Source organism: Plectropomus leopardus, chromosome 16, assembly GCF_026936395.1.
Source record: "Plectropomus leopardus strain MGB_pleo_1.0 chromosome 16, ASM2693639v1, whole genome shotgun sequence".
NCBI lineage: Eukaryota > Metazoa > Chordata > Actinopteri > Perciformes > Serranidae > Plectropomus > Plectropomus leopardus.
The window spans coordinates 5,920,522-5,946,028 of NC_142191.1; the positions used below are offsets into that span (position 1 = coordinate 5,920,522).

General features: G+C 40.7%; 1 protein-coding gene across 5 annotated transcripts in view; it reads left to right on the forward strand.

The window, feature by feature from the left end:
- The first annotated feature begins 656 nt into the window (after positions 1 to 656).
- Positions 657 to 25,507, forward strand: part of evlb (Enah/Vasp-like b) — a 66,855-nt gene continuing 42,004 nt past the window's right edge. Inside the window, exons 1-3 of one of the 5 annotated variants that reach the window (XM_088089554.1) lie at positions 657 to 720; positions 1,836 to 1,909; positions 4,804 to 5,202. In XM_088089554.1, coding sequence (XP_087945680.1) covers positions 5,198 to 5,202 — 5 coding nt within the window. In that variant the 5' untranslated portion in view covers positions 657 to 720; positions 1,836 to 1,909; positions 4,804 to 5,197. Of the gene's footprint in view, positions 721 to 1,801; positions 1,910 to 4,803; positions 5,203 to 5,881; positions 6,033 to 19,497; positions 20,196 to 25,507 lie in introns of those variants that run through there. The other 4 variants (XM_088089555.1, XM_088089556.1, XM_088089553.1 and 1 more) reach the window with 4 other exon arrangements.

A 25,507-nucleotide genomic window follows, 5' to 3' on the forward strand; every position in this document is an offset into this window, starting at 1 on the left:
GGGAGAAAAATAAATAAATTTATATATGTATATATATATATATATCATTATATGCACAGATGTTTGACATAGTCAAAGATGAAGGTGAGGACTTCAAATAGTCATAGGACTTTTTTCTTTGCTCACAGCATTGCTGGGACACTGTGGTGATCCAGTTGTATGGCTATAATTGATTAATATTTATTTTGGTTGTTCTAAATATGTGCAATATGTGCATTTGCCACAGGCCTTTTCATTTTGTATAACTCAAAATAATATCATTGTTTACATTCAAATAAATAAAAACTCTAATTAAATAAATAAATATAAAATTAAAAATAAATACATAAAAACAAATAAATACATAAATAAACAGTAATTTTATCAACATAAAACAGAATCAAAATTCTAAATAAATGTCTAAAAAAATCTAAATAAATGAAAGTCTGCATATTTTCACATCAAAAGAAGTATTTTACTGCTGGCAAGGCAGTATTTTCATAAACTAGTCCGTCTTTACAGTAAAAAAGATGTAAATACTTTTGTACTTGGTCCCACATGACCAGAGAAAACAGAGAAAAAACGATGTGCTGTTTGCGTTTGCTCAAGAGGTCGGAATCCTACAACTCCCAGAATTCATCACGTCCGTGGTGGATGACGTAATGAAAGCGTCGCCGTTTTTCGGCGGGAGTCAATATGGCAGCCCGGTGATAATAAACAATCTTAACTTTCAGCTAAAAGGTAAGCTAAAATATGTTTCTAAAGACATTTTAAGCGACACAGAAACAGAATATTGGTTCATATTTTATCAGCGCTGCTTAGTTTTAACATTCGAGCTCAGTATTTTCAGCCTCCATTGTTACTAAGCAGTTAATAGTGTGATACTCGCTTTTTGTTACGAAATTCTCGAATTACAACCAAACAGGACAATAAAATATGTTTCTAAAGACATTTTTGTAAAGAAATAGGCAACACAGTTACATAATATCTGTTTATATTTGATTAGCACTGAATACTTTTACAGTTTTATGTGAGTTTAAGAACGTTAACCTACTTCTACTCTTTTTGTATCCTTTATAAAGCCATTATCTGTTTGGAGACTAATAATTAGGAAAATGAACGTAAATATTTAGATTAAAAAACATGTGTCAACTTAAGGTGATATGTGTTTTTGTATTTGGTGAAAAAAATCAGTCAAATGTAAAACTGACTTCATACACTCACCTACAGTTACAATTCAGTTCCACAATTTATTTATTATTATTTCAAATGTGCAATATGGTTTTTAAGGTGCAATAATTCTCTGTATCACAATATTCACTGCAATATTTGGTGCAATGTTTCTATTTCAACCACAACATTACTCTATGTGATTACTCATATATGCAGTATTCTTAAACTCTTGAATGTATCATGTCATATTCAACATGTTGCACGTTTTATATTTTGTATATATTCTTATTGCTATCCTTTCTCATGTATAGATTGTTCTTATTGTAGCTTTGCACACATATTTGTGTTCTTATATTTTTGATACTTTTTTTACATACTATAATTCAAATATTAACATGCTGTGCCAGCTGTCTGCTCTTACTGTATTTCTATTTTATATTCTTATATACTGTGTTGGTGCTTATTTCTACTCGCTATTATTCTTAATGCTGACATCAGAGCGATTGTAACAAATGGAAATTTCCACCTGGGGAAAGATAATATGGTTTATAGTAGGATTTAAAGTGTCCGCCTGATGAGATTCAAGAGAAGTGGCACCAATGCAAAATTCAAGCGCTATCACTGATAAAATGATCATTTCTTCTTTCAGAGATGAAAATTTGGAAGTATAATCTGTGTTCCAGGCTATGCGTTCGAGCAGCAGCCCCAAAAGCCAGGAGATTTGAGCAGAGTGATGAGGAAGAAGATCTGGGTGCTGGTAAGATAAAGAATATTTTACTGTAATTCACTTACACGTGCTATAAACACGTCATGATACAAAACTGGTGGAACTAGAGCTGATTTTTGAAACCATGGAAAGACGGACCAATGTGTTTTTTATGTGTTTTATTTAGTTACTGTTGACTTTGACTATGTTTTACATTGATTAGATAAAATTAAAAAAAAAAAAAATAATAATATTAATAATTTAACCCTTTGAAACCTGGATTGAAATCACGCGTCTTGTGTTGCATTCAGATGTCTTGCACAAGTATATAAACCGTGAACCCTGAATTTAAAAAAAAAAAAAAAATCTTTCAAAAACATGAGAAAAAATACAATGAGAAACTTGATAAGAAATGTTATGGAAATTGCAAGAAATTGGTAGTATTAGAATATTATTTTTAAAAAAGCTCAGAAAAAAAATCCAGAAAACTTCATTTATCTTTATCATATTATTTATATTTGAAATTATTTTCACTGAATTACTATAATTTTTAAGCAGTTTTTAGGGTCATTTCTTTGTTATTTTTAAAAAAAAACAAACTTTTCTGTTTTTTTGTTGTTGTTGTTAGTGGATGTAAATTGATGGTGCATACAAGTGGTTAAATAGCAGCCTTTTGCACGCTCCTTCTCAATAATGGACCAATAAATTGTTGTTCCCATCAGTCATTTAGACACAAACACATGGCAAAATAACGCCCATTTTAAAAAAATACTGATCCTCTGCTTACTCATCGTCAGATTTTGCTGATTAGATGCATTAATCCTGATGCAGAAACCGTTTTGTTCTCGTTTGGTTATATAATATTGTGATATCTGTCACTGTGACCTTTCATAAACTTGTGAAGGATGTTGAAGTGACTCTAAGCTCCACAGTCTCAGCGCCCTCCTGTGGAGATAAAGGCCGTCAACAGGCTCATCAGAGTAATAATGTGGGAGTTAAAGTTGTAACCAGTGAATCCAGATCAGCTAAATAAAATAACAGTTTCTTCCTTTACAACGAGGACTAATTTTTTCATTATCGTCAAACTGGTGTGACCTGAAAGTGGGTCCTCAGAGGATCCCTGTGCTCTGTGGAAGTGAGGAGGACCTCTGCTGGTGTGAAGATAAAACTGCTGCAGGCTGGATTTTAATGCTTCAGATGCTTTATATTAACCCCTTGAAACCAGAGAAAATTGTTTTAAATTCTTTAAAAAACATGAGAAGAGGGTGACAAGCACCTGAACAAAAACTGGCCCGAAGATTAGCAAGAAATTAGTAAAAAAAATTACAAGAAATAAAAAAAACATAAAGGAAAGAAAAGTAAAACAAACAAAAAAGATATATATTTTTCTTTTTTTCTGTTATACAATTTCAAATCTTTGATCCTGACCTGCTCTTGAAGATACGTTCATGTTCTTTTTTTAAAGAGATTTAAAGCCCAGGCTGTCCAGATGCTTTGCAATAATTTTTTTTATGCAAATAAACACATCTGTAACTGCATCATTCCAAACACTATTTACAATAACAATAAGTCCTTAACTTTGAGAAACCTCAGATGAACTGACGTCCTCCTCGGAGGTTTAACTGAGCCTGTTTGTCCTCTGTGTGTGAGAAAGCAGCAGCTGGCTGCCGCACACAGAGACAGATGTTAGCTGGTCGACAGGTGTTTGTGTGCGCCACTTACACTCTGTCTGTCCTGTAATATACAGAGTAGCATTGTGTCTACGTACTCATGAAAACTGTGGTGATGTACAGCAGATTTAAAGACAGTAAATTATCATATCATGAAATATTATGGAAACATAACAGATGTATTAAATGGAAGGAAATATACACACACACACATACACACACACACACACACACACACACACACACAAACACACCATACAACAATATAATAGTATTTCTGCAGGGTCTTAAGGGCTTAAAGTATTTGTGGTAATCATAGTATTTCATATCCAATCATATATTCCTGTGAGGCTTTTAATTGTTTTGCAGATGGATCAAGGGCTAGGTTTCATTTCAACATTTTTTTTCACAAAATTAAAGACATGTCAACAGTGCATTTAATTTTGTAAAGATAAGATTACATTTTATTTATCCAGGGAGGAAATTACTGCAGCAATTGCAATACAAAGTCAGATACAAATTGTGCAATATGCAAGGACTAAAATAACATGGCAGAAAAAGAAAATGGATAGCAATTATAATACACAATATATGGAAAACATAAAACTAAATATAAACTAGGTAACAGTAAGGTGCAGAATACATGAACTAGCATGCAGTAATGTTCAAAATATAAAATGTACAATATTAAATAGGTGCAAGTTATTATAATTTAATTATTATTTTTTGGGGGGGTGGCAAAAAAATAAATATGATACAATATTTTTATTGAAGTTTTGACAACAAAAAAATGCAGAAATGATTGAAAATTCAAGAACTGATTTTGGACGTATAAGAAGAGTAATTTGATTGTGTTGAACCACCATCACTCGGAAAGTGAAAAAAAGGAGTTGACTGAAAAGATGAAGTTATATGGATAACATAAAAGTATTACTCCTGCCTTTAAAAAAAATATTATTTTTAATTAACTATTTATTGTCATTTTTCATTTTATTTATTTTTTAAAATCTTTTTTGTTGTTTTTTTGGTTTCTTTTTGTTCGTGTTTGGGAGTGTGTGACTGTGTGGATGGGGATGTATATTTATATATCGATGTGCAGATTTTCTAACACCACCTCCTCTAATAAAGAACAGTCCCTTATAGTTGCAGTGTGCGTTTGTTTTTGATACCTGCCTGCACGGTAGCTGCATAACCAGACCGAGGGCGCTACTGTGCAGCAAAACCAGCAAGACTTGAATATCTCAGCACCTCTCTCTCTGTGTCTCTCTCTCTCAGCCTCCCAGCGGTTGAAGGGAGGAAAAGATGGCACCTCAGCAGCCGCTGTCAGCCACTCCGCCCGGCTCCTCGTCCTGCGGACAGCGGCGTGCTTCCCTCTGAAATGGCCTCGACCGAACCACCAGCCGCCTGACGAGACCCCGCAGAACATTTTTACTTGTATTTTTTCAAAGACAGACCTGAAAACTGTGCGCATCCGTGTAGCATTTCTCCACACCCTGTCGCCTTTTTCCCCTCAACCCGTAACATCTGCACACCCAGCCGGCTGCAGGCTCCGCGGGAAGCGTCGCTGTTTTCACTCCAACACCCAGAGCTGCTGCTGGATCGTTTTTTAACTAAAACTCAAGGACAAATCAGTGACAGGAGCCACCATTCAGACGCACAGCGGAGGAAGATGAGGTAAGCATGCGTTGCTCTTTTGCTGCACAGACTGCTGTGATTGTGCCGCGCGTTATTATGGGATATTAAAGGATATAGCGAGATAAGCCCAAACATCCTATTAGCGGACATACTGTTGGTTTCATTGGCGCAGTTTGATTCAAAGGCCTGTCATGTGCACGCCACCGCAGCACAAAAAGGTGTATCACTGGGAGCACGCGCCTGTATTGACCGGCGGGTCACCTGTTGGCCGACAGAAATGTGAACCTTTAAGAGGAGCTGCTCTCACGTTAAAAACACAGCGCGAGGACGCGAGACGAAGCATCTCTGACTCCCAAGCTCGCTCTGTGATGTGTCACGTGGAGGTTGTCTGCAGAGAAAAAAAGAGGTGTTGTCATGGAAACCGGTCTACACGTGCACAGCTATGATGCCTAATTGCCACACATATCTGATCATTAGATAAAAAGCATGTGTTTGATCTTTTTTTTTGGGTCATGCATACCTATGTATGCGCACTATGAAACCCCACATGCACGCGCGCACACACCTTCCCAGCTGAGAGCCAATCAGCTGAGAGTGCTTATTACGCGCATCCAGACACAGCTGTCTCACGGATGCAAAAACAAGTTTTACTGGCTGGCTGTAGGAGCCAATCAGGTGAGATGTTACTGGAAGCCGGGCAGCCAATCAGCTGGCAGCCTGCTGCTACACAGATGTGGGTGGGGCGCGAGCACTTGGCACAGGTTCACCATGAGCAGGAGGAAACCCAGAGCTGCCTCTAATTGCTGTTGGCTTTGAAATGTGTGTGTGCCCCAAGGTCAGAGTGGGATTTTGCCACCAGCATGCTGGAGGTCAGTGTCTCTTTTAACAAGCTCCCCCTCAGACTCACACTGTGTTTATCTGCTGTCTGTGCTGTCCTCTCTGCTCTGTCTGTGCTGTCCTCTCTGCTCTGTCTGCACTGTCCTCTGTCCTCTCAGCTCTGTCTGTGCTGTCCTCTCAGCTCTGTCTGTCCTCTCAGCTCTGTCTGTACTGATGGTACCAATTCATGCATGGATTCATGCCTGTGGGCAGAGCTTTTTATCCTCATGCATGTTAGTTTTTTTTGGCCTGCTGTGTGAAAGATAGTAAATTACACAAATGTGCATAATGCATACATTTTAGTAAGATTATGTATTATATGTATATTTATTTTCATTTTGTATTTTGATTGTGTATTTTAATCTTGGAGCTCAGCACCCATATAAGTCTAAAATACATAATGTAAACAAAATTGTTACATTCATACTATTATGTGCATAAAATGCGCAACTGACACCTATTAAAACTGCATTTTTTTTAACCCAATGCCAGCAAAGCATCGAAACATGCTTTGTGTTATTTCTGGGTGTCATTCTGGGCTTTTGCCTTTGAATTTGTCATTTTTACTATATTTCACCAGATTACTTAATTTTTTTTCCTACAATATTTGGCATATGGAAAAAAATACATGCTATTTCCACTGATGCACTGTCACCATTAATGTTTTTGCAAAACATTGACATATCCCAGGCTGTAATAATAATAATAATAATAATAATAATAATAATAAACATAATTCTTAAAAAAAACAAACTAAAAACATAGTGCCATCATTATAAAAACCTGACATTTAAAGGGTTAGAATTCTGAAAATTAATAAATATTTGATGTTTATGAATAGGACTGATGTTGGTTAAGAAAGTTAATGAAAGTAGAAAATAATATTAATGTATAATATTTATTAAAGCTTAATTTTGAAAAGCACATTTTGTGCTCAGAGCGATATATGTGTGTGTGTGTGTAATATTAAACGGGGCCCTATGGTGACCCCTGAGATATTTAATATAAATATACAAGTGACATGTTTTTTGTATATTTTGCATCATATTCAGTGAAAAAAATAACGATAGAGGACAACTGATAAACTGCACTACATCCTAATTTCCATAGTAAACTGTATTTTTTTATTTAGTGAATTAGAAACTGTTTTGTCCCAACAGAAAACGATTAAAAAACATAGTTTTCTGAGCTCTTTTACCACCATCCACTGTCCTATTTTTATTTTTTTTTTAGGTACGAGTGAATCCTTCATTTCCTTCGTGCATTGCATTATGGGGCAATAGTGTGGATCAACTTATATCATGGACTATTTCAGTATAGTTTAATTTGCCACTTTAAAAATAACTACTTAGAACTACAGCAGTATAAATGGGATTTTGGCACAGGAGCTTTCGTTAGATGTAAAATACCCTGACAAGCTGTCTGCTGGTACACGAGTTATTTTAGGTTTTGTCTGACAGCCACTTAGATGCTCAGCTGTGATTTAGTGAATCTGTGCTTTGCGGCGGTGCTCTGTAGGTGGCAACACAGACTGTGACTCACCACTTCATACAGTTTGTTGCGGCCCAGCCGGGTGCGTGTGAGCGTGTCTCTTCCTGCCGGTGTGTGTGTGGTCCGTTTGCATCTTCCTGTTTGTATATTGATGAGTGTGACAGTGTGTGTTTGGTCCAGCGTCTCTGCTGTCCTACTATAGTTATGCATGTTAGTAGGACACAAATGGTCGTTTAGCGCTGTGATCTAATGAGCATTGATCTCAGTGTGTGAGCTGCGCTTCAAACATACATCACTGAAGGTCAGATAAGCTGCAGCATCAAGAGAAACTGCAGAAACTGAGCTGTTTTGGAGTGTTTTTAAAGGTCACAGGTCAGCGCTGCGGTTTGTTGGTTTTTTATTTGCAGGTTTTGTATGCAACAGTCAGAGCACTGATATGGCAGCAAACCACTATTTGCTGTGTAAACACCCCAGCATGTAAAAGGCCCTGTCACCTCTCCTAGTTATGACAAGACAAACAGACTTTGTGGTGGTTTTGTGTCTCTTTTTAGTCGTTTTGTGTCTTTTTTGTTCGGTTAGTGCACTTTTAAAGATCGGCGTCACAAAGTCCTTCAAGAAGGCAGCAAATCAAGTTTTGTAAAAGAATACAGATAAATATAAATTTAAGAAAGACTATTTGGGGCATAAGAATCAGTACACTGAGGATGTGCTTTTAGTGGTCCATCATCTGAACATTGTGTTTTCGTCACAGCAGATCCACGTCAATAACGTCCGTCGTCACATCATCACAGAGCTGACGAGAAGCGCAGTCGGATTCTCTAAACACTGCGGTCGTCTTTTCCTAAGTCCTTATGAATTCTGCTTCACGTGTCCTTGGAAAAGACAATATTTGGATTTTTTGACTGCAGCCAATGTGTAACGAAACTTAATCCATGTAGAAATAGATCTCTGTTCTCTCTCATTTTTGTGAAGATAGCCGGATTTGATTTATGAACGCACATAGTCAAGTCAAGTATCTGCAAGCAAGGAAATCAAATTTTAAAAAATGTAATTTGTCACACATTACTCAGAGTAGTTTGCTTTGTTGTTTAAACAGAAAATGAGCAGCCATATTTCACGTATTACGTTGTTTGAATTTGGTCATAAAATCAACCAAGCTTGATGGATCTCCATCTAATCCTGTTTGGGTTTTTCCTTTTTCAATAACTGAGGGAGCAGAAAGCCTAAAACCAGCACAGCTGCAGTATCTGTTTCTCATTTGTTGAAGATTAGACACATTAGTTTGGATTATCTCCAGCTGTGAGAGGCTGAAGGTGCTGTCAGTCTCTGGAGGAAAATGCTGGGACAGTAAAGCCGGGTTGGTGGTTGTAGTCCGGGATTTGGGTTGAAGGACTGATCGCAGGCTCGATGGAGCCTGAATGTCTGATTCCTCTTATCTTACAGTTTCCACCCTCTCTCCTGCATATTGATTAATAGACTGTAAAGACAGCATCCTCGTTTCTGTGTTCGTCTGCTGCTCCAACACAACCAATAACTCAATGTTTGCACTCAGCCCAAAGCACCGCTGTATTACATCTGCAGTACATCTTCACAGAGCTGTTAGCAGAGCTGTGCACTCCTGCTCTTCTTTTATTGATCAATCATTTAAGTCCTTTAAGTTGTATGTGAAATTTCTGGGCTTTTAAAACTGTTGATCAGAAAAAAAAACAAGCATTTTTGAAGTCCCACTGCTTCTACCGAACATGCAACATTTCTCAGATCTGACTGTTTAAAGGACAAAGAATTACCAATATTTATTTTAGTCTCTAACATGAAGCTTAAAAACCCTCTCAGGAGTGGGACTGTTGGCATTTAATTTTGCGATTGCATTGGTGGTTAATTAATCTTGATTTTATCTAACAATTTGTTTTTATTGACTTTGTGTTACCATTCTCATGAGACTGAATAATTCAGATTTGACATTTCATATAGAAACTGATCATAATCAATAGGTTTAGGCAGAAATCTGGGAAAGCCTCAGAGCTGGCGACCACTGAAACTCGTTTATTTTGGGATTTTTGCCCAATGACGCCAAAATTAAACTGCCTACCCGAGCTTTATCTTTCAGTTTAGACAAGCGACTGGCCGTGATGTGCTGTAAATAACTGCACAGAAAAGATGTTACGTACATATCCTGTAACTAACTTTGTGCATGTGCTTGTGAGCAATCATAAAGTGTGACAGCAGGATTGATGTGTGGCTCCGCCTGCGGCCTCAGCCTGTCCACGGTGGCCTCCCACCATCGCCACTAAACCTCCATCATGCGTGGATGGGAGTGTTTCATTATGCTGGGAAAGTGAAGTGTGGGCGTTTATCGATCCGGCATCGTCACCGCTGGCTGATGTGTATTGACAGGAGCGGTTGGTGGTATGTGTGTGACCCATATGAACACCAACATTAATAGTAACTGTGTGCCGAATTAATGCGAGACAAGGGCGAACACATAGAGGTGAAAGTGGCTCACTCAGACCAATATGCAGGCTAATGTAAATGCAGAGAAGTGTGAAAGCGAATGTGTGATTTCTTATTGTTGTGAGAGGAACTTAAGCTTCAAAGAGAGGGGGATAACTCGGGCATTTCCATAATACAGCGACACTGTAAACCAATATTGTGTGCATCTGGTGCCTACCCTGAAATAAATCAAAATGTCTCGGTTTATGGTTTTTAATGCCCTGCTGTACCAAAGAGTCCTGACTAAAAGACGAGGTCGGATTTCTCCCTCAGCGCAGCTGTGTGCTTTGAAGTCACACAGGTGTGTCCTCTTGATTACACCCCCGTTACTAAGTTAAAACCTGAAAGCTGAGGTATTTCTTCCATGTTTTCTTCCAGAGATGTTGAAAACTCGGACTAATTTTCAGCTGCAGGCTATTAGGGAAGCATTTATCTCTTGTTTGCGCAACATGATCAACACTGGAATGTTTTTTAACTTGTCAATAATCCTAAAAAAACAATGTTATAAGGCTTCATAACCATTAAAACCCCACCAGGTGAATATTTAAAGCTGCTATGATAATTATGTATATGTGAAAAGAGTCACACGTGACGACAGAAAATTCTCACCTGGTTCCCTTCAGCTTTATGGAGCATTTTAACACATTTGTTGTTGCTATTGTTTTGGTTTTACAGAAACTTTGCTATTTTAGTTACATCAGCCTCATGTCGACACACAACAGGCAAATTAAGGCTCAAAACCTGCTGACGACAGGGGTGTAAGAAAATATCTATACACAGTCGCAGTGTTATGTTTTATGATACTGTAGATCAGATATGGTACCAAAGATTGTCAAAAACAATCAAATACATGTATACATTTGTACTTAATTCATTAATTAATAATTTGCATGCAAAGATTCATGGCAGTGGTTTATTTTGTGCTGTGTTTATACCCCGACCACTAAATAGCAGTGTCTTAATCTTTGTCTTAATTCATTTTTTCAAGACGTTTAGTTATAGGACAGATTAAGTGAAACAGTGGAAGAGAGAGACGGGATGAGATGCAGTAAAGGGCCAGTGATTTTTTTTTTTATTTAGCCGTACAAAATGTCGTTATTTTCAGTAACAGTCAATCCCCAGCTGCAAGAACGCTGCTAACATAGGCCTACATGTAGCTACATGCTAATCTAAGGAAAACATGTAAATTTGGTTGCTGATGTTGTTAATTTCTGGCTTTTTTTTTGGGATTGTGGACAGAGACAGGCAAGTGGTTTTTGATCTTTTTAGCATTTTAACATTTTCGAGTATGAACCTGAAAATGAACACAATAGGTCCCCTTTAAGGTAATAAAAAGACTGTAATCTTGCTTAAATACTGAAAAATTGATTTCTGTGCAGCCTAAGATTGTGTACTGGAAAAAAATGCAGCCGCTGAACATAATCAAAGGATCAACTAGGTTTCGGTTTTATAGTAAATAAACATAAGGTTGAGTCTTTCCACTAAAAGCTGCAGAGAACTGTGATGCTTTTATTAGCTGTCAACAATTTCTCATTCATTTTGCACTTGCCAGCTACGCTGAAAGCCGATTTCTATGAAAAATATTTGGTTAATGGGGCAGAAACAAAAACTCACAGACGTCTGCGTTTGAGTGCTGAAAGTTCAGCAGCTTGTTGTTTTAGTGGCACGGGGAATATTAATGGACTTGCATATATTTATATATTGCAGAAGCGTACAGATTGCACCGCAGCGCCTGTGCGCGAAGCTGCAGCCACATCACGTCATCTGTGAGTAATAAAAACTGCCACATTTGTCATAATGCAGTTGGACAACACAAAATGGAGCGGGACGTCGCACGCTGTGATACATCCGGTGTCAGGTGTGAGGTCACGTGTCCTGTCTCTGTGGTGAATCTGTATAAAAACACAGTGCATTCTGGGTGACAGCAGTGTGGTTTATGAGTCATAATTATGCACACTAAGGCGTCACAAGGCGGAGCTGAAGCTGATATGCACAGATGTGTGTGTGTGTGTGTGTGTGTGTGTGTGTGTGTGTGTTTAAGAGAGAGAGGTAATCAAATCTTTGTGAATGAGAGGGAAATCTCACCCCCCCCCCAGCATCTCCTCCGCCAGCTCCCATTGGTGTGTGGCGTAATTAAAATGATCGGCTCATGTGAGTCAGACAGCGAGTGTGTGTGTATTTGTTTGCAGCTGAAATTCGACCCCCCGGGCCCCGGGAGGATGAGCTAGTGTGAGTTAACTGAGAAGACAGGAAACGCCGGAGATCTTTAACCTCCTCTCTGTCACACCTCTCACACTCATTTAATCGCGTTTCTTTCTCCAGCTCACTTCAGCTTGTGTAGCGTGACTGCTTACAGGTGGATTGTGGGTGTTTGTGGGGATGAAGAGACTGAGAAGTCAGATTGGATTAAAGAGAACAACATGTGACCGGATCGCTGTATTTGGACAGTGACACGTTGCTTTGTTGTTCTGACTCCAGCTCTTTGGATTAGACATGAAACAATGGCAGCGAGGTGAAAGGGGCTTGACTCAGCTTTAATTTGAGGGTTTTTAGATCTATGTTGGGCGAACTGTGCAGAATTAAACCACCTTTGTTTTACTCCACTGTTGTCCATCTGTTTTAGGCTCCTCATGTGTTTTAATGAGCAAAATAAATTAAAGATCAGGTGTTCATTTGTGTTTTTTGATGTGTCTCAATCATCACGAGGCCGAAAAATATGAATAAATTAATCTCAGAGACGTTAGTGCCGGACGATTAATCTGAGGGGCCTTTTACACGACAAAGGTGCCTGCATGAAATGTGAAGCTTTTGTTGTGGTTTGGCCTTTTGTCACACAAAAATGGTGATTTGGGGGCCTGAAAACACAAATTTTTCAAACTGAGTTCCAAAGGGTAATTTTTTTAAAAACACCACTCCTTCTTCGTCTCTCTCCGTGTGAACTGGCAGTGCTCGGATCCCGTGAGAACGGTGACGTTAAGGCCAAACTTCATGCATGCTCATTACATTTCAGCACAACAGTAACAACAATGGCGGATTACTGAGCTGAGTTTGTGCTGCTGACTCTGCTGAGTTCATTAACGCTCCTCCAGCGAAGTGTAGCTTTGCTGCACCACAACTGTGATCAGCGTGTTTATTGTCACGGCTCTGTAGAAGAACGCCGTCGTGTGCAGGCTCGTGGTGTTCATCCATCGTGTGTCATTACAAAGTTACACCACCAGTTACAGGCCTGACGTGCATACTACAGCGTTTTTGGTTGTTTTGCAGATCAGTGTATATGAGAATCATTTTCACAATGTTATTATATGAAAATAGATTTTTTTTTAAACTCAAAGGAAAGACTTTTGTTTTTAGTCGGTTGTTCCCATCTAAACGTGGCCTGAGTGTTTATTTGACAGTCACACTGCAGCTATTCATACAGAGGAAAACCTCTTAAAATACTCTTCGAGGTTCACCAAAGAAGTAACTCCCTGATATGACTAAAGCATTAAGTTTACAGTTTGCAAGTTATTAAGTAAATGAGGCAGTAACCTGCAGCAGAGAGACAGGAGGAGAATACAGGAGATAAACCGAACAGCTCAGAGTCCAAGAACCAAATTAAACCTCCTTATTTTTCAAATTGTGGTTAAACATCTACACGTTTCCCAAATGTCATGTCACTTTTCCCCACAGTTTTGCGTCAGCAGCAACAATTTTTTCGCCATGATTGCATTGTACGATTCACCCAAAAGCTCCATCACTTCCTCCTTGTCTGTCCTCTCTCTAGCTGTGTCCGAAACCGTCCCCTATCACGGATATAGTGCGCTATATAGTGTGTTTGCCCTTTTGTGGTTCATATAATGCACTTTAAAATGCCCACAATGCACAGCAAATTTGAGTGTACATGTGATGTACGCTACATTCAACTCCCGTCTACCACAATGCAATGCGGTGGTGTATTTTCGGGGTGAAAAAATTCCAATGTAGTGTCCGAAATCTCGTTTGGTTAGTCCCTATATAGCGCACTAATACACACTACATAGTGAATAGTGAGTGAGTGAATGAGAGGACGGTTTCGAACACAGCTTCTCTCTCGCTGCTGCGCGCGCACACACACACACACACACACACACACACGCACACACACACACGCACACACACTCATCATGCTGTGTGTCATAGAGAAGGCCATCCCTCCTGCTGTATGCTAATAGCCAGGTTGTTACAGTAGCACTTAGTTACTCTCTGCCCTACAATAACACACACACACACACACACACACACACACACACACACACACACACACACACACACACACACACACAGCAGTAACGGTGTGTAGCTTCGAGGATTAGAGTACAATCTGCTGTGGGGGTCTAACCTGAGACAGAGGTGGGGGATGGGTGTGTACTGTAAGTGGAGGCTGTACGTCCTTTCACCCTTCCTGTTCTGCCTCTCCTCCTCTCCTCCTCTCCTCCTCTCCTCCTCTCCCCATCCTTCTCTCTCCTGTTTCCCTCCTCCCCCTCCTGCCCTCCTCCTGACTCCCTCTGTGTCCCTCTCAGCAGTTTATCTCCATCCCATCCTGGCATTTAACTCTCTCTACCTGTCCGTCCATCTGTCTGCTCCTCTCTCCTCCTCCCTCATCCGTTTGTTGTAAAATCGTTCCTGCTCTCTTCTCCATGTGTGACCTCTGATCTGTCAGTCTGCTGCATGTTTTTTCTTTTCCTTTGTTTTTCCTCTTGTGCTCAATTTTTCTTGTGCTTTCTGCTCACGGCTTCAGTTTCTCCACCGCCCGGATGGCGAAGGCTAGTCTGGTGTTCGTTGTGGCAACTGAAATATGATGTTTGTTTTTTTTTCACTTAAATCTAGGGCTTTTGCAGTTAATCATATTTTGGCTTCCCTTGATTTTCAAAACAAGATAATTGAGATAAAACGATTTTGTGCAGTATGATGAGGTTTACAGCGTTGTTCCTGTTTTGTCTTTTATTTTGTAAATCAAGCGCACCCTTTCCCAGTGCTCTTAAATTATACTAGTTGGGTTAGGTTTTATTATTATGTGAATGTGAACAAACTACAGTAAATGTGCAAGATTTCACTTTTACTGTTTTCCAGTTAAATTGTATTTAAAGTTAAATGACATCCAGCATTAAAAATAAACACCAGAGTTAATGTTCAATAACTGCATGATGTTCTGAGAGCCAGTGAGTAATCATGTTAAATAATCGTTAAATAATCGTGATTTCAGCATCAATCAAAGTAATCGTGATTATTATTTTTGCCATAATCGAGCGGCTCTTCTGTAATCTTTATCAACACAAATATTTTTGACATTGACACGTCAGTTATGACAGAATGAAAAAGACAAAAACTAACAAAACAAAAGCTGCTTGGGTGCATAATCATTTTTTCATCCAAGATTAGTGTATCTCTTGATTATTTTTCCACCCCGGTGTCTTGTATTCAGTCCATTTTTCAAATTTTTCTTGTAGTCTCTGTTTGTGTGCCAATTTTTGCAACCATTGTTATCCATTGCGCCTTCGTTGGTGGCGTTTCCTTACCCCAGTTCCTAGTGAGAGCTCTCTCGCTTGTTACTTGCAGTGTTTTGATCAAATATCCATCACTGGGAATAACATTTTCTTCAGAGTTTACATAGATAAAGCACCAAACTATTGTTAGGGACCTCATATCCTAGTATTTGCTTTAGTTCCTTACATACCATTTCTCAAAATACAATTATTTTCTGACATTTCCAAACAGATGGTTCTCTTGAACAGAAACAGAGAAAGGATGAGAGAAACAATTTAATGCTTTAATAAATGAAAGTGTATCCCAGTGTGCAGCCTCAGTCAGTAAATCTCAGTAAGAGTTTAGAGGAAAGGGATGCTGCTGCCCATGGTGTGCTAAAGTTTAATTTGGAAAGATTGTAATTTATTGATTTAACTGTCGTGTTTACAGTCTGTGTGGATTCACGCTGGCCACACTGGAGTTTTATGAAGCTTATAAATCGAGTGGAAACTCCACAATAAAGCCACACATGAAAAAAAACAACTTTCCTCTTAACAAGTGATTCAGTGTTCAATGTCAAGCTTTTGGGACCGTCCTCCCCGAGGAAGACAAAAAATCTGTTCATTTACAGTGCTTTTTTTTAAGAGGCAGACACACATGCCACAGATGTAATTGTTTGAAGAAAGATGATTTTAGGCCTCAGTGGCTTAATACTGGAATCCATATTAACAGTCCAATAATGGCCTGCATTGATGTTTTGGGGGTCAGAGACGGCAGTTATCGCTGATGAAATAGTTGCTTGTGTGCTGGTGTAAAACAACTACTGCGACATTTGGGATGCTTCATGACATCCCAAAAAAGAGTGCTCTACCTTGTGTAATTCAATTAAGTAGGAATGTACTTTTTTGTTTCATTTCAGTGAAACAGTTTTGCTCTCAGGTCAGGAGCAGTAAATGAAATTAATCAAACCTGTAGGTGTGACGTCAGGAAACAAGACACGCTAAAAAACACACTAGAGCCCGGCACTGGACCGTTTTCTTAATGTCACTGTTGCCCGCTCCCGCTGAATCCGACCATTTCCTCCCGTTCCTGCACTTTGTGTGTTTTTACAAAGTTGATGTATTTGTTTTAACCCTAATCTGCAAAAAATAACTCGCATGCAGAGATATAATATTTCAACTGTGCGGCTCTCCTAGACTTTCCAAATGTTGTGGGACTGAATTGATCAGTTTCTGATAGTGAATTACGTAATTTTGCGGGAGGTCGTGACACTCAGTACAATCCTTGGTCGTGACGGAGGAGGCTGCAGTGAGTGGAGCCTGTGACATAAACACGAGCCTAACTACGGGGCTGTTTACATGGCAACGGTTCGTGCATAAACTTTTGTTGCGGTTTGGCCTTTCTTTCTTATGACAGCGGCATTTTGGGGGGCCTGAAAACGCAAACTTTTGAAACCAGATTCCAGAGTGTAATCTTTTGAAAACGCAGCCCCTTCTGTTGTCGTGTAAGCTGGCGACCTGCGTATCCTGTGAGAACGGAGACATCTCAGCCGCACTGTTCTTCTGTGGTGTGTCATTACAAAGTTACACCGCCAACCAAGTCATGCACGCTACAGCGTTTTGTGTTGTTTTTGCAGATCCGTGTACACAAGGATCAATCTCACAATGTTATCATATGAACGCTGACAAACACAACTCTAGGAACACTTCAGTTTTTAGTCGGGCCGTTCTTGTCTAAACGTTGGCTTAACTCGGATATGATTGTCATGCACGCTATATTTAAACTCTGATGATGTCATCACGGTTGTCTCGACAGAGACATCTGAAAGACATTGAAAGGCTTCGGTTTTGACATTCTTTTTAAAATCTCTCTTTTGCAAATCTCCCTAACTTTGTAAAAGTGCAGAGCTAAATCTCTGGAGTACCCCTTTAAATCTGCGCTTAAACTGAGCTGTAATGATGCCTCATTGGTGTGAGAAGGCTACATGATGCAACTCCTTGTAAGCAGACATTTGCATGTGGCTTGAAGTAAATATGTTTCATCCAGAGTCAGGCAAATATGTGCACTAATAACACATGGACATAAAAGAAGAGGACACAGACTAAATTTTTATTGGCACAAAGAATTGTGTCCAAACACTTGTCAGCAGACGAGCAAACAGAACTAAATTGCTGTCAAATTGCAATGTCCACCACCGTCCACACCGATTACAGAGCAAACCGTGTCATCCAACTGCTCTGTCGCCGGTCCAATCAATGAAATTGCCTGCTGGCAGGATGCAGCAGGACAGATGTGGGTGATGTGGGCTGCACCAGAAAGAGCCTACGGGTGGGATATTTTCTGGGATGTCAGAGGATGTACAGTAAATATGGGAGGGATTTATTGGTTACTGGCAGGTCGCTGTGAAGTGGACCCCAGAAGATTAGTGTTACAGCCACACACCACTCACTGTATGTAAATTATAATCTAAATGCATCTGGACAGACAGAGCGAGGGGATATTAAAGGGGCAAATGTTGGTATATTGCACAGAAAATTCAGATGCTTATTGTTTGTTTCACTGATGTACACGTTGACCCTTATTCCAGTGATGCACTATTACATTTTAGAGCTTATGCACATGTAAATGCATCTTCAGATATATTTTTCTTACATATTATGGGACAAGGGCCCCTGGGCACAGATATGCAAAGGGCCCCACCACCGCTCCTGCAGGAGTGAAAGACACAGACTTTGTGGTGGTTTTGCATCTCTTTGTAGTTATTTTGTGTTTTATAAAGGCAACATTGTGTCTCATTGAGGTTTTTATCTTATCTATTTATCATATCTATCTTTTTGTGGTCGCTTTGGTCTTTTTGAGGTATCTTATGTCTTCTTTTGTTGTCTTTGTGTGTCTCCTTTTGGTTGGTTTGTGTATTCTTGTACTCTTTTGGTCATTTTTGAGGTAATTTGTCATCGTTGAGTGTGTCTTTGTGGTTGTTTTGTGTCACTTTGTAATTGTTTGGGTCTGTTTAAGGTAATAGTTTTTTTCCCTTTGAGGTTAATTTGTGTCTCCTTTAGGTTTTTTGTGTGTAATTGAGGTAATTGAGTGTCCCTTTTAGATAACTTTGTGTCTTATTTAGGTAATTTGTGCCTTTTTGAGATTTTTTGTGTCTTACTGAGCTAATTTTGTATCTTATTGAGGTTACGTTGTCATTTTGAGGTATTTTGTTTCTTACTGAGGTCGTTCTATGTCTCTTTTTGTTCATTTTTTGTTGCTTTGTAGTCATTTTGTGTCTCTGTAGATTTCTTTTTTTGGCCAGTTTTTGTTGTTATTTCATGTCTCTTTGCAGTTCCTTTGTATGACTTTTGGTCATTTTGACTGTCTTCCCGGTTTGTACGTCTAAATTTGACATTTCACATTTTGCAGGTGAAGGCGAGGGGGGCCCTTCACACTTTGGGCCCTTGGGTTTGTTTCCAGTAGGCCCATTCAGTAACCCATCTATCTATCTTTGTGTAGTATACTTTAATTGCATACAGTCAGTTGAGCCTCAAGTTCAAACAAAGGGTTGTATTTCTTTTTCTCCACCTGTGTCCCTTCCTGTTAAAGAACATCCAGTAAAAGCTGTCAGATCAGTGTGTGTGTGTGTGTGTGTGTGTTGTGTGACTGTGTTGCATCCAGAGCTCCACCCAAGCCCGGCATGCCAACTCATATCATGTGCGAGAAAAGACGGGAGCCATCAGATGAATTAAAATCTGTTGCTCCTCCTTCTTCTCCCCTCCATGCGGGCTTACGCATCCTGGCCTCGGCCAATCGGGCGGCCAGGAGAGGAGAGCAGTAAGAGGGGGGGAGGAAGGAGGAGAAGGAGGGGCAGGACCAGCAGCCTCCGGGGCTGGCGGCCCATCGTTCTTGTCACAGCTGGGAGGGGAGGATGGGAGGAGGAGGAGGAGGAGGGGGGATGGAGAGGGAGGAGGTAATCCAATGAGACACAGAGAGGAGAGGCAGTGCGAGGGCAACGCCTCACAGCACCGGGAATCTCTCTCTATCTCCATCTCTCTCTCTCTCTCTCTCTCTCTTTTTCCCCCTCCTCTGTCTCTGAAGCGTAAAAAAACCACAGGACTCTTCATCTCTCATTCAGTCTCCTCTGTATGTGGCTGAGAGCTGCTGCCACATTTTTAAACCTCTCTTTTCTCCCCACATTCCAGTTTCTCCTAATTCAGCTTCTCCACCTGCTGAAGGATGAATTGATGACCACAAATTGGGATTATATTTTTCCTGCAGCATCTTTTTCCGGAGTCATCTTTGTGCTCACAGCTGCTGGCACTGTACACTGGCTGCTTGTGGGGAAATAGGTTAGTGTGCCTGTTTGGTGCCGGGCAGCAGAGGTGATTGAATGTGTTGTGTACGGAGGAGGTGAAGAAGAGGGGGATGCCTTCCTGGCGGTAGCGCTCTGCAGGAGAAGGTGACTGGGGATGCTGGCGCTGAACTCCGACCTTTAGCGAAAGTGTCGGCGAGGATATTCAGGACAAACAAAGGAAGAAGCAACAAATAGGGACGCTTTTTTTTCTCCATTTTTTGTAGTCGTGGAGCAGGGCTGACCTGTGTGTCTGCTGTGACATCATGGACATCAACCTTCAGTCCCACCGGTTTTACTTCCCCCAGATCTACTGTGCTGAACCGGGGGCGCAGCCGCAGCTCACTGAGTTCAAAGTCAGGTAGGCATGAAGGGTGGGAAAGGCGTTTTAGGATCTGAATGGTGGAGACACCCAGCTGTGATGTCACCATTTGCTTTTGTCTGAATCAGGTGCCTTTCAGATCCACCCAAAATGAAGCATCATGATCGCCTTTTGCATAAGACCCCCAGCTGCCGCTGCTGCACATGAAGCGTTTCAGTGTACGATGAGTGCTGCTGTGAGCCGCTGCTTGCCCTTGCAGGGGGATGGGGCTGCATGCTAATGTGTTAGCTAGCTGTGCAGAAAAGTGTTATGCTCCTGGGAGAAGCAGAGGGCATTGATGGCCTGTGGAGGAGCTTGCCAAGTTTGGACAGAGGCGGTGACAGTGCCGCAGTTGTGTTACATTTGCCACCCTGGGCCCCGCGGCCGCTGTAGCCCTCTTGTCTGCTGCCTCTGTGGCTCTTTTGTTCTCTGCCTCTCTCTTTCTTTTTCTCCAATCAACACCCAAAGTGCTCAGAGTGGCTTGTTGCGTCCACGGCCGACGCCTGCTCGTCATGGTCGCAGAGCGCGCAAAGACGCATGCTCAGAAATGCAACAGCTTCCCTGCTCTTTGTCTGGTTGAGATGTGAGTGCTGGATGGAGCTGTTGCATTCAGGGGTGCAAAAAGTGTGTGACATCCATATTCGATTATCACGCGGCTCCTTTTGCACCATCTGTCCACGCATACATCACCATCCATCCATCCGTCTTCACGTTTTGAGATACCCTTGTAATCTTGTGTGAGATCCGTTTGACGATGCCTCCTCTAACAGCTCTGATTAGTGCAGCTTTAAGGGACTCAGCCAGAGTTTTGCCTCGCTAAGCAGCTTTGAGTTTGGCCTGTGCTGCGGGCTCGAGCAGCTTTACAGGGCTACAGCGTGTCACTATCACGGTCTGGCCGAACTCCTCGGTTGCTCTACGGGAGTCTGAGGGCGTTCACAGCTGGGCCGCATCTTAGGGAGAGAGAGCGAAAGAAAGTGAGGCTGTAGTTTTCCTACTGTCTGTTCATTTTTGTTATCCTGGAGCAGCTCAAATACCAACGCTTGGTCAGTAGCCCGACATGTCAAAACATGACAGACTAAGTACCCTTTCAGCCTCAGGGACAGCTTATCAATTTACACGTGTTCTACGCTATACCAAAATATTGATTCTCTCAATACTGTTTTTATTTTGAAGTTAGCATCATTAGGATCCATGCCAAAAAAGGGGATTACTTTCTCTCTTCTAGGTCATACCTATTTGTATTTAAAAAGCAAAACTTTCTGTTGTCGTGAACACATCTAATACCTGTACTCTCTGCTTTTGTCTTGAAACTAACTCTTTTAGTTTCACTTTCACACCCTGACAGCAATAAGAAAACGACAAACTCATCTCCCAGCCTTTTCGTTTATTGCTGGGGGCTGATACAGACCCCTAATTCTACTATGAAGAGAACTGCAGATTGTGTGCGACTGTCGCTGTACGCAAACGTTCAATACGGAAGTTATGTCCGAACCTGACCAGTTTAAAGGGATAGTTCATCCAGAAATGAAAAGTCAGTCATTATCTACTCACCCTCATGCTGATGAAAGGTTGGGTCAAGTCTTATAGTCCACAACACACTTACTTTCATGGAGAAAATGCATGATACTCATCTCCCAAAAAATTGAAGTAAGTGGTGACCAGGATTTATTTACTCACTCCAGAGTTTGGGGGCCTTGACAGCAAAGTTTGTCTCCTCAGTGTTTCAGCTATGTTTTTGGGATGAAAAGGAGTGATTTATCAGCGGACCTCAATGACCGCGATGGGATAAATGGCTGTAAAAGGGTCAGAGAGGTAGGAGGGAGCCAGCCCATTCAAAACTTTATAAACAAACACACAAACAAAGCTAAAAAAAACATGACGCCAGTGTTGTTTTTCACAACAACTTGGCACACTGGGGTTTCAAGACATTTGGTTTGCTTCGGACGACCAGTATGGAGACATTTTGTTGTTTTATTTGGTATTTTTAACGTTTGAAATGTAGTCACCATTTGTTTCAGTTGTTTGGGAAATGAGTGCGCCTTTTCGCCGTGAAAATTTGGCAGTGTTTGGTGGACTATAGACTTTCCATCGCCACAAGGGTGAGTAGATAATGACTAAATTTTCATTTTTGGAAAGTAGACAATCTGCTTCATGTTTGCACTGACGCGTGGATGCAAAGTGCACATGACTCTTCATTTCGGGTGTTTTTAGGGAATGTTAGTATGGACGAAGGATAATCCTGAAATGGTGCTAAAACATGTGCACAGTGATGACTTTTGTTTTAAAATGCCACACGTGTTTTTTAACAATTCATACCTGCTGTTAGTAACCCAGGTTAGTACTTCACTCTGCAGCCAGAACTGTTAATAAAAAGAGTTTCAAGCCTTACAAACAAGTTAGCATGTTCGATCCCCTGCGGTCTCACCTCAGTGTCCTTCTGTCAAACGTCCACGTCAGCAAACATCAGGAAATGTCAGCAAATATCAGTGTTTGATGTGTTCATATAAACTGCAGCCTTAATGAAAAAAAAAACACTACAGTCTCGCACATTTCTGGCTCACACCTCTCCTCTCCTTCTGGAAGAGGGACTCGTGAAGGAAGCGCACCAACACACACCAACACACACACAAACCCTGCGTGCATTTGCAGAGATTAAAGAGGTTTAAAGTGCAATGTGTTTTCACAAAACAAATTCAGGCCTCTAAGCAATATTAATGTTTCACAAATCAGATTTTATGCAATGAATACTCACTTGAAAAATGTGCATAAATAAAGAGACTGCTGTATCTATTTCTAAGCAGATTAAGCACATCGTTTCTCAGGTAGTTAAAGTTAGTTCAGCTCACTGTACAGAGCTGCATCAGTAACCATATTATTAGCAAGGTGAGCTCATTAGAGCTGAGTGAGAGGGAAGAAGACGGAGAGAGATCGGAGATATAAAAATAAGAAATCAAGAGCAACAGAGAGGGGATAGAGAGGGAGAGGAAATGAGAGAAAATACGAGACCAGGAGGGAGAGGCAGAGAGGGGGGATGGTGAGAAAAAGAAAAGCTAAGCAAAAGGAGGAGAGATTGTAAATGTGAGAGGGAAACGGTCAGATGGATGGAGGAGGAATTAGAGGAGAAAGGAGGAGCAGGCGTCTTTGTGGAGAAAGAGTATGTTAGATGATGGTTTCTGTTGGGGGTTTTTAGGTGTGGCAGACGCTTTGTGAGGGATGCTGGGATATTAGCTCCAGCCTGGGAGCCATGGTGACCGAAGTATATAGCCAGATAACCATGACAACCAGTGCTGGCCAATCCATGGGAGCGTGTGCGGTACATGTATGCACAGAAACGCACAAACACGTACAGGGAGAGACCTTCTGCTTCAGTGAGCGCCGAGCAGAAACCACGCCTTCTGGTGTTTTTGTGTTTTCTTCACTCTGAAGATTCAGCCCAATGATTTTTATTCAGAAAAGCTTTATAAATGATTTCATAATCCATTAATCTCAGCTGTTTTTTTCAGCGAGGAAAGTGGCCATTTTTATTAGCTTCAGAGAATGATAAAAATGATAAAAATATTTCAAATTAGGATTAACAAAAGAGATATAACCTGTTGGTGTGAGATCATTTTAATCACCGCTTACTATGACTGCTAAAGTTAGCTATTCACCAATAGCTATTGGCAACCACACAATCATCTTGTGCTGGTACTTCAATACGCAATAACAGTACATAACTGAAGCAACGTAATTATGGCTGGTTTAACTGCTAGGCCTATAGAGGGAAAAAAGCAATTAAAAATCAAGCATGACCCCAGGAGGTAAAAGCTTTTTCATTCTGTTGTCAACAGACACTGTTCTCAAGAGGAAAAACAACTGCACACATTATTAAATATTTAAATGGACCTGTGTTATGTTACATAACATGGATTTTGTGTGTGTGAATTATGACTTTCATTTATTAAAAGGGAAAGGTAGAAGTAAACCTCTTTCCCACCAAAATTGGCGTGTGCATGCAGGTTTTTCAAACACGGGTACACTTGTTAAATATCGGCAAAAGACTGCATTTCCACTGCCAGTGAACCAACCTCTGCATCACAGGAGCGTGCCTTTCTGTCAGCTTTTGTGTGTGTGTGGGGGGGTTGTTTTGTTGGTGTGTCCGTCGGACGTCACAGACAGGCAGGAGAACAGGTGAACACCAGATTAAGGGAAGGAACAGAGGTCTTTGAAAACTTTTCAAGGCTTTCATCTCTTTATATATCTCTTACTTATTCAGTCTCTCTTTCAAACTCACTGTGGATGTATTTGGATGTGTGTTTTAACGCTGCTTAGGAGGAGACGGGAGGTAATTAATGGCAGCGCGTCATTGCATCTTGCTGGTTAAGGAACGGAAATTAGCGCTGTCACCCTTGTGTTGTATTCCCGTCAATGCTGATGGGAGCTGGAGTTGATAAAAACCTCTGTCTACTGCAGGGTCATTTGACCGTGGTGTGACTACCGATTGTATCATTGTATTAAAAAGCCAGATGTTAGTGAGTTTTCTATGCCTTGGAAATTGTGTCTGAAAGTCTCCATACTGCTCGTCTGAAGTAATCCAAGTGTTCTGAAGCTCCAATGTGCCAAGTTGTTTTGAAAAACACCATTGATGTTGTTTTTAGCCTTTTTGTAGTCTGTAGCCTTTAGCTCCTACTGTTGGAGCCGCATGCATTTATGCAAGAGACCAGCGAGAGCTCGCGGTATCTGCATGCTCGCGTTAACATGCTACCAGGAACCTCGCACACACAGTAGTTTTAAATCTGACAAAGGGACTTGTTGCTTGCTGCTAACTCCTCAAGTCTGTCTCTGTGTTTTCGGGAAAGCTTCTGGGAGCTCTCGTTGGTGTTGCGTTGGCGTGAATGCGGCTTCCACACTAAGAGAGTTGTTTTGTAGACTTTAAAACTTCACCCAGCTGTCCATCGGCGCGAGGGTGAGTAGATGATGACTGAATTTTCGTTTTTGGGTGAACTGTCCTTTTAAATCCACTTTGGATTCTCTTACCCCCGCTCTTGTCAAAAATTGGATTTCAGTTGTTCTTGCTAATTCTCCCCCTCAGCTCACGCACTTCTTACTCACCTTGAAAGCCTTTTTACGTAAATCCCAGAGCTGCTGTAATGTACATTATTGCTTGAGGATTATTTCTGGGGATGATGGAAGGGCTCTCTATGTTTCCCAGAGGAGACTAAACGTCCGTATTATTCCCTCGGCGCACTGCGCCCTGACAGATTAGAGACGGACTCCACCGCACGTGCATGTCAAACATAAGAAAGCCCTGCTGGAAATTTGTGAAACATTTT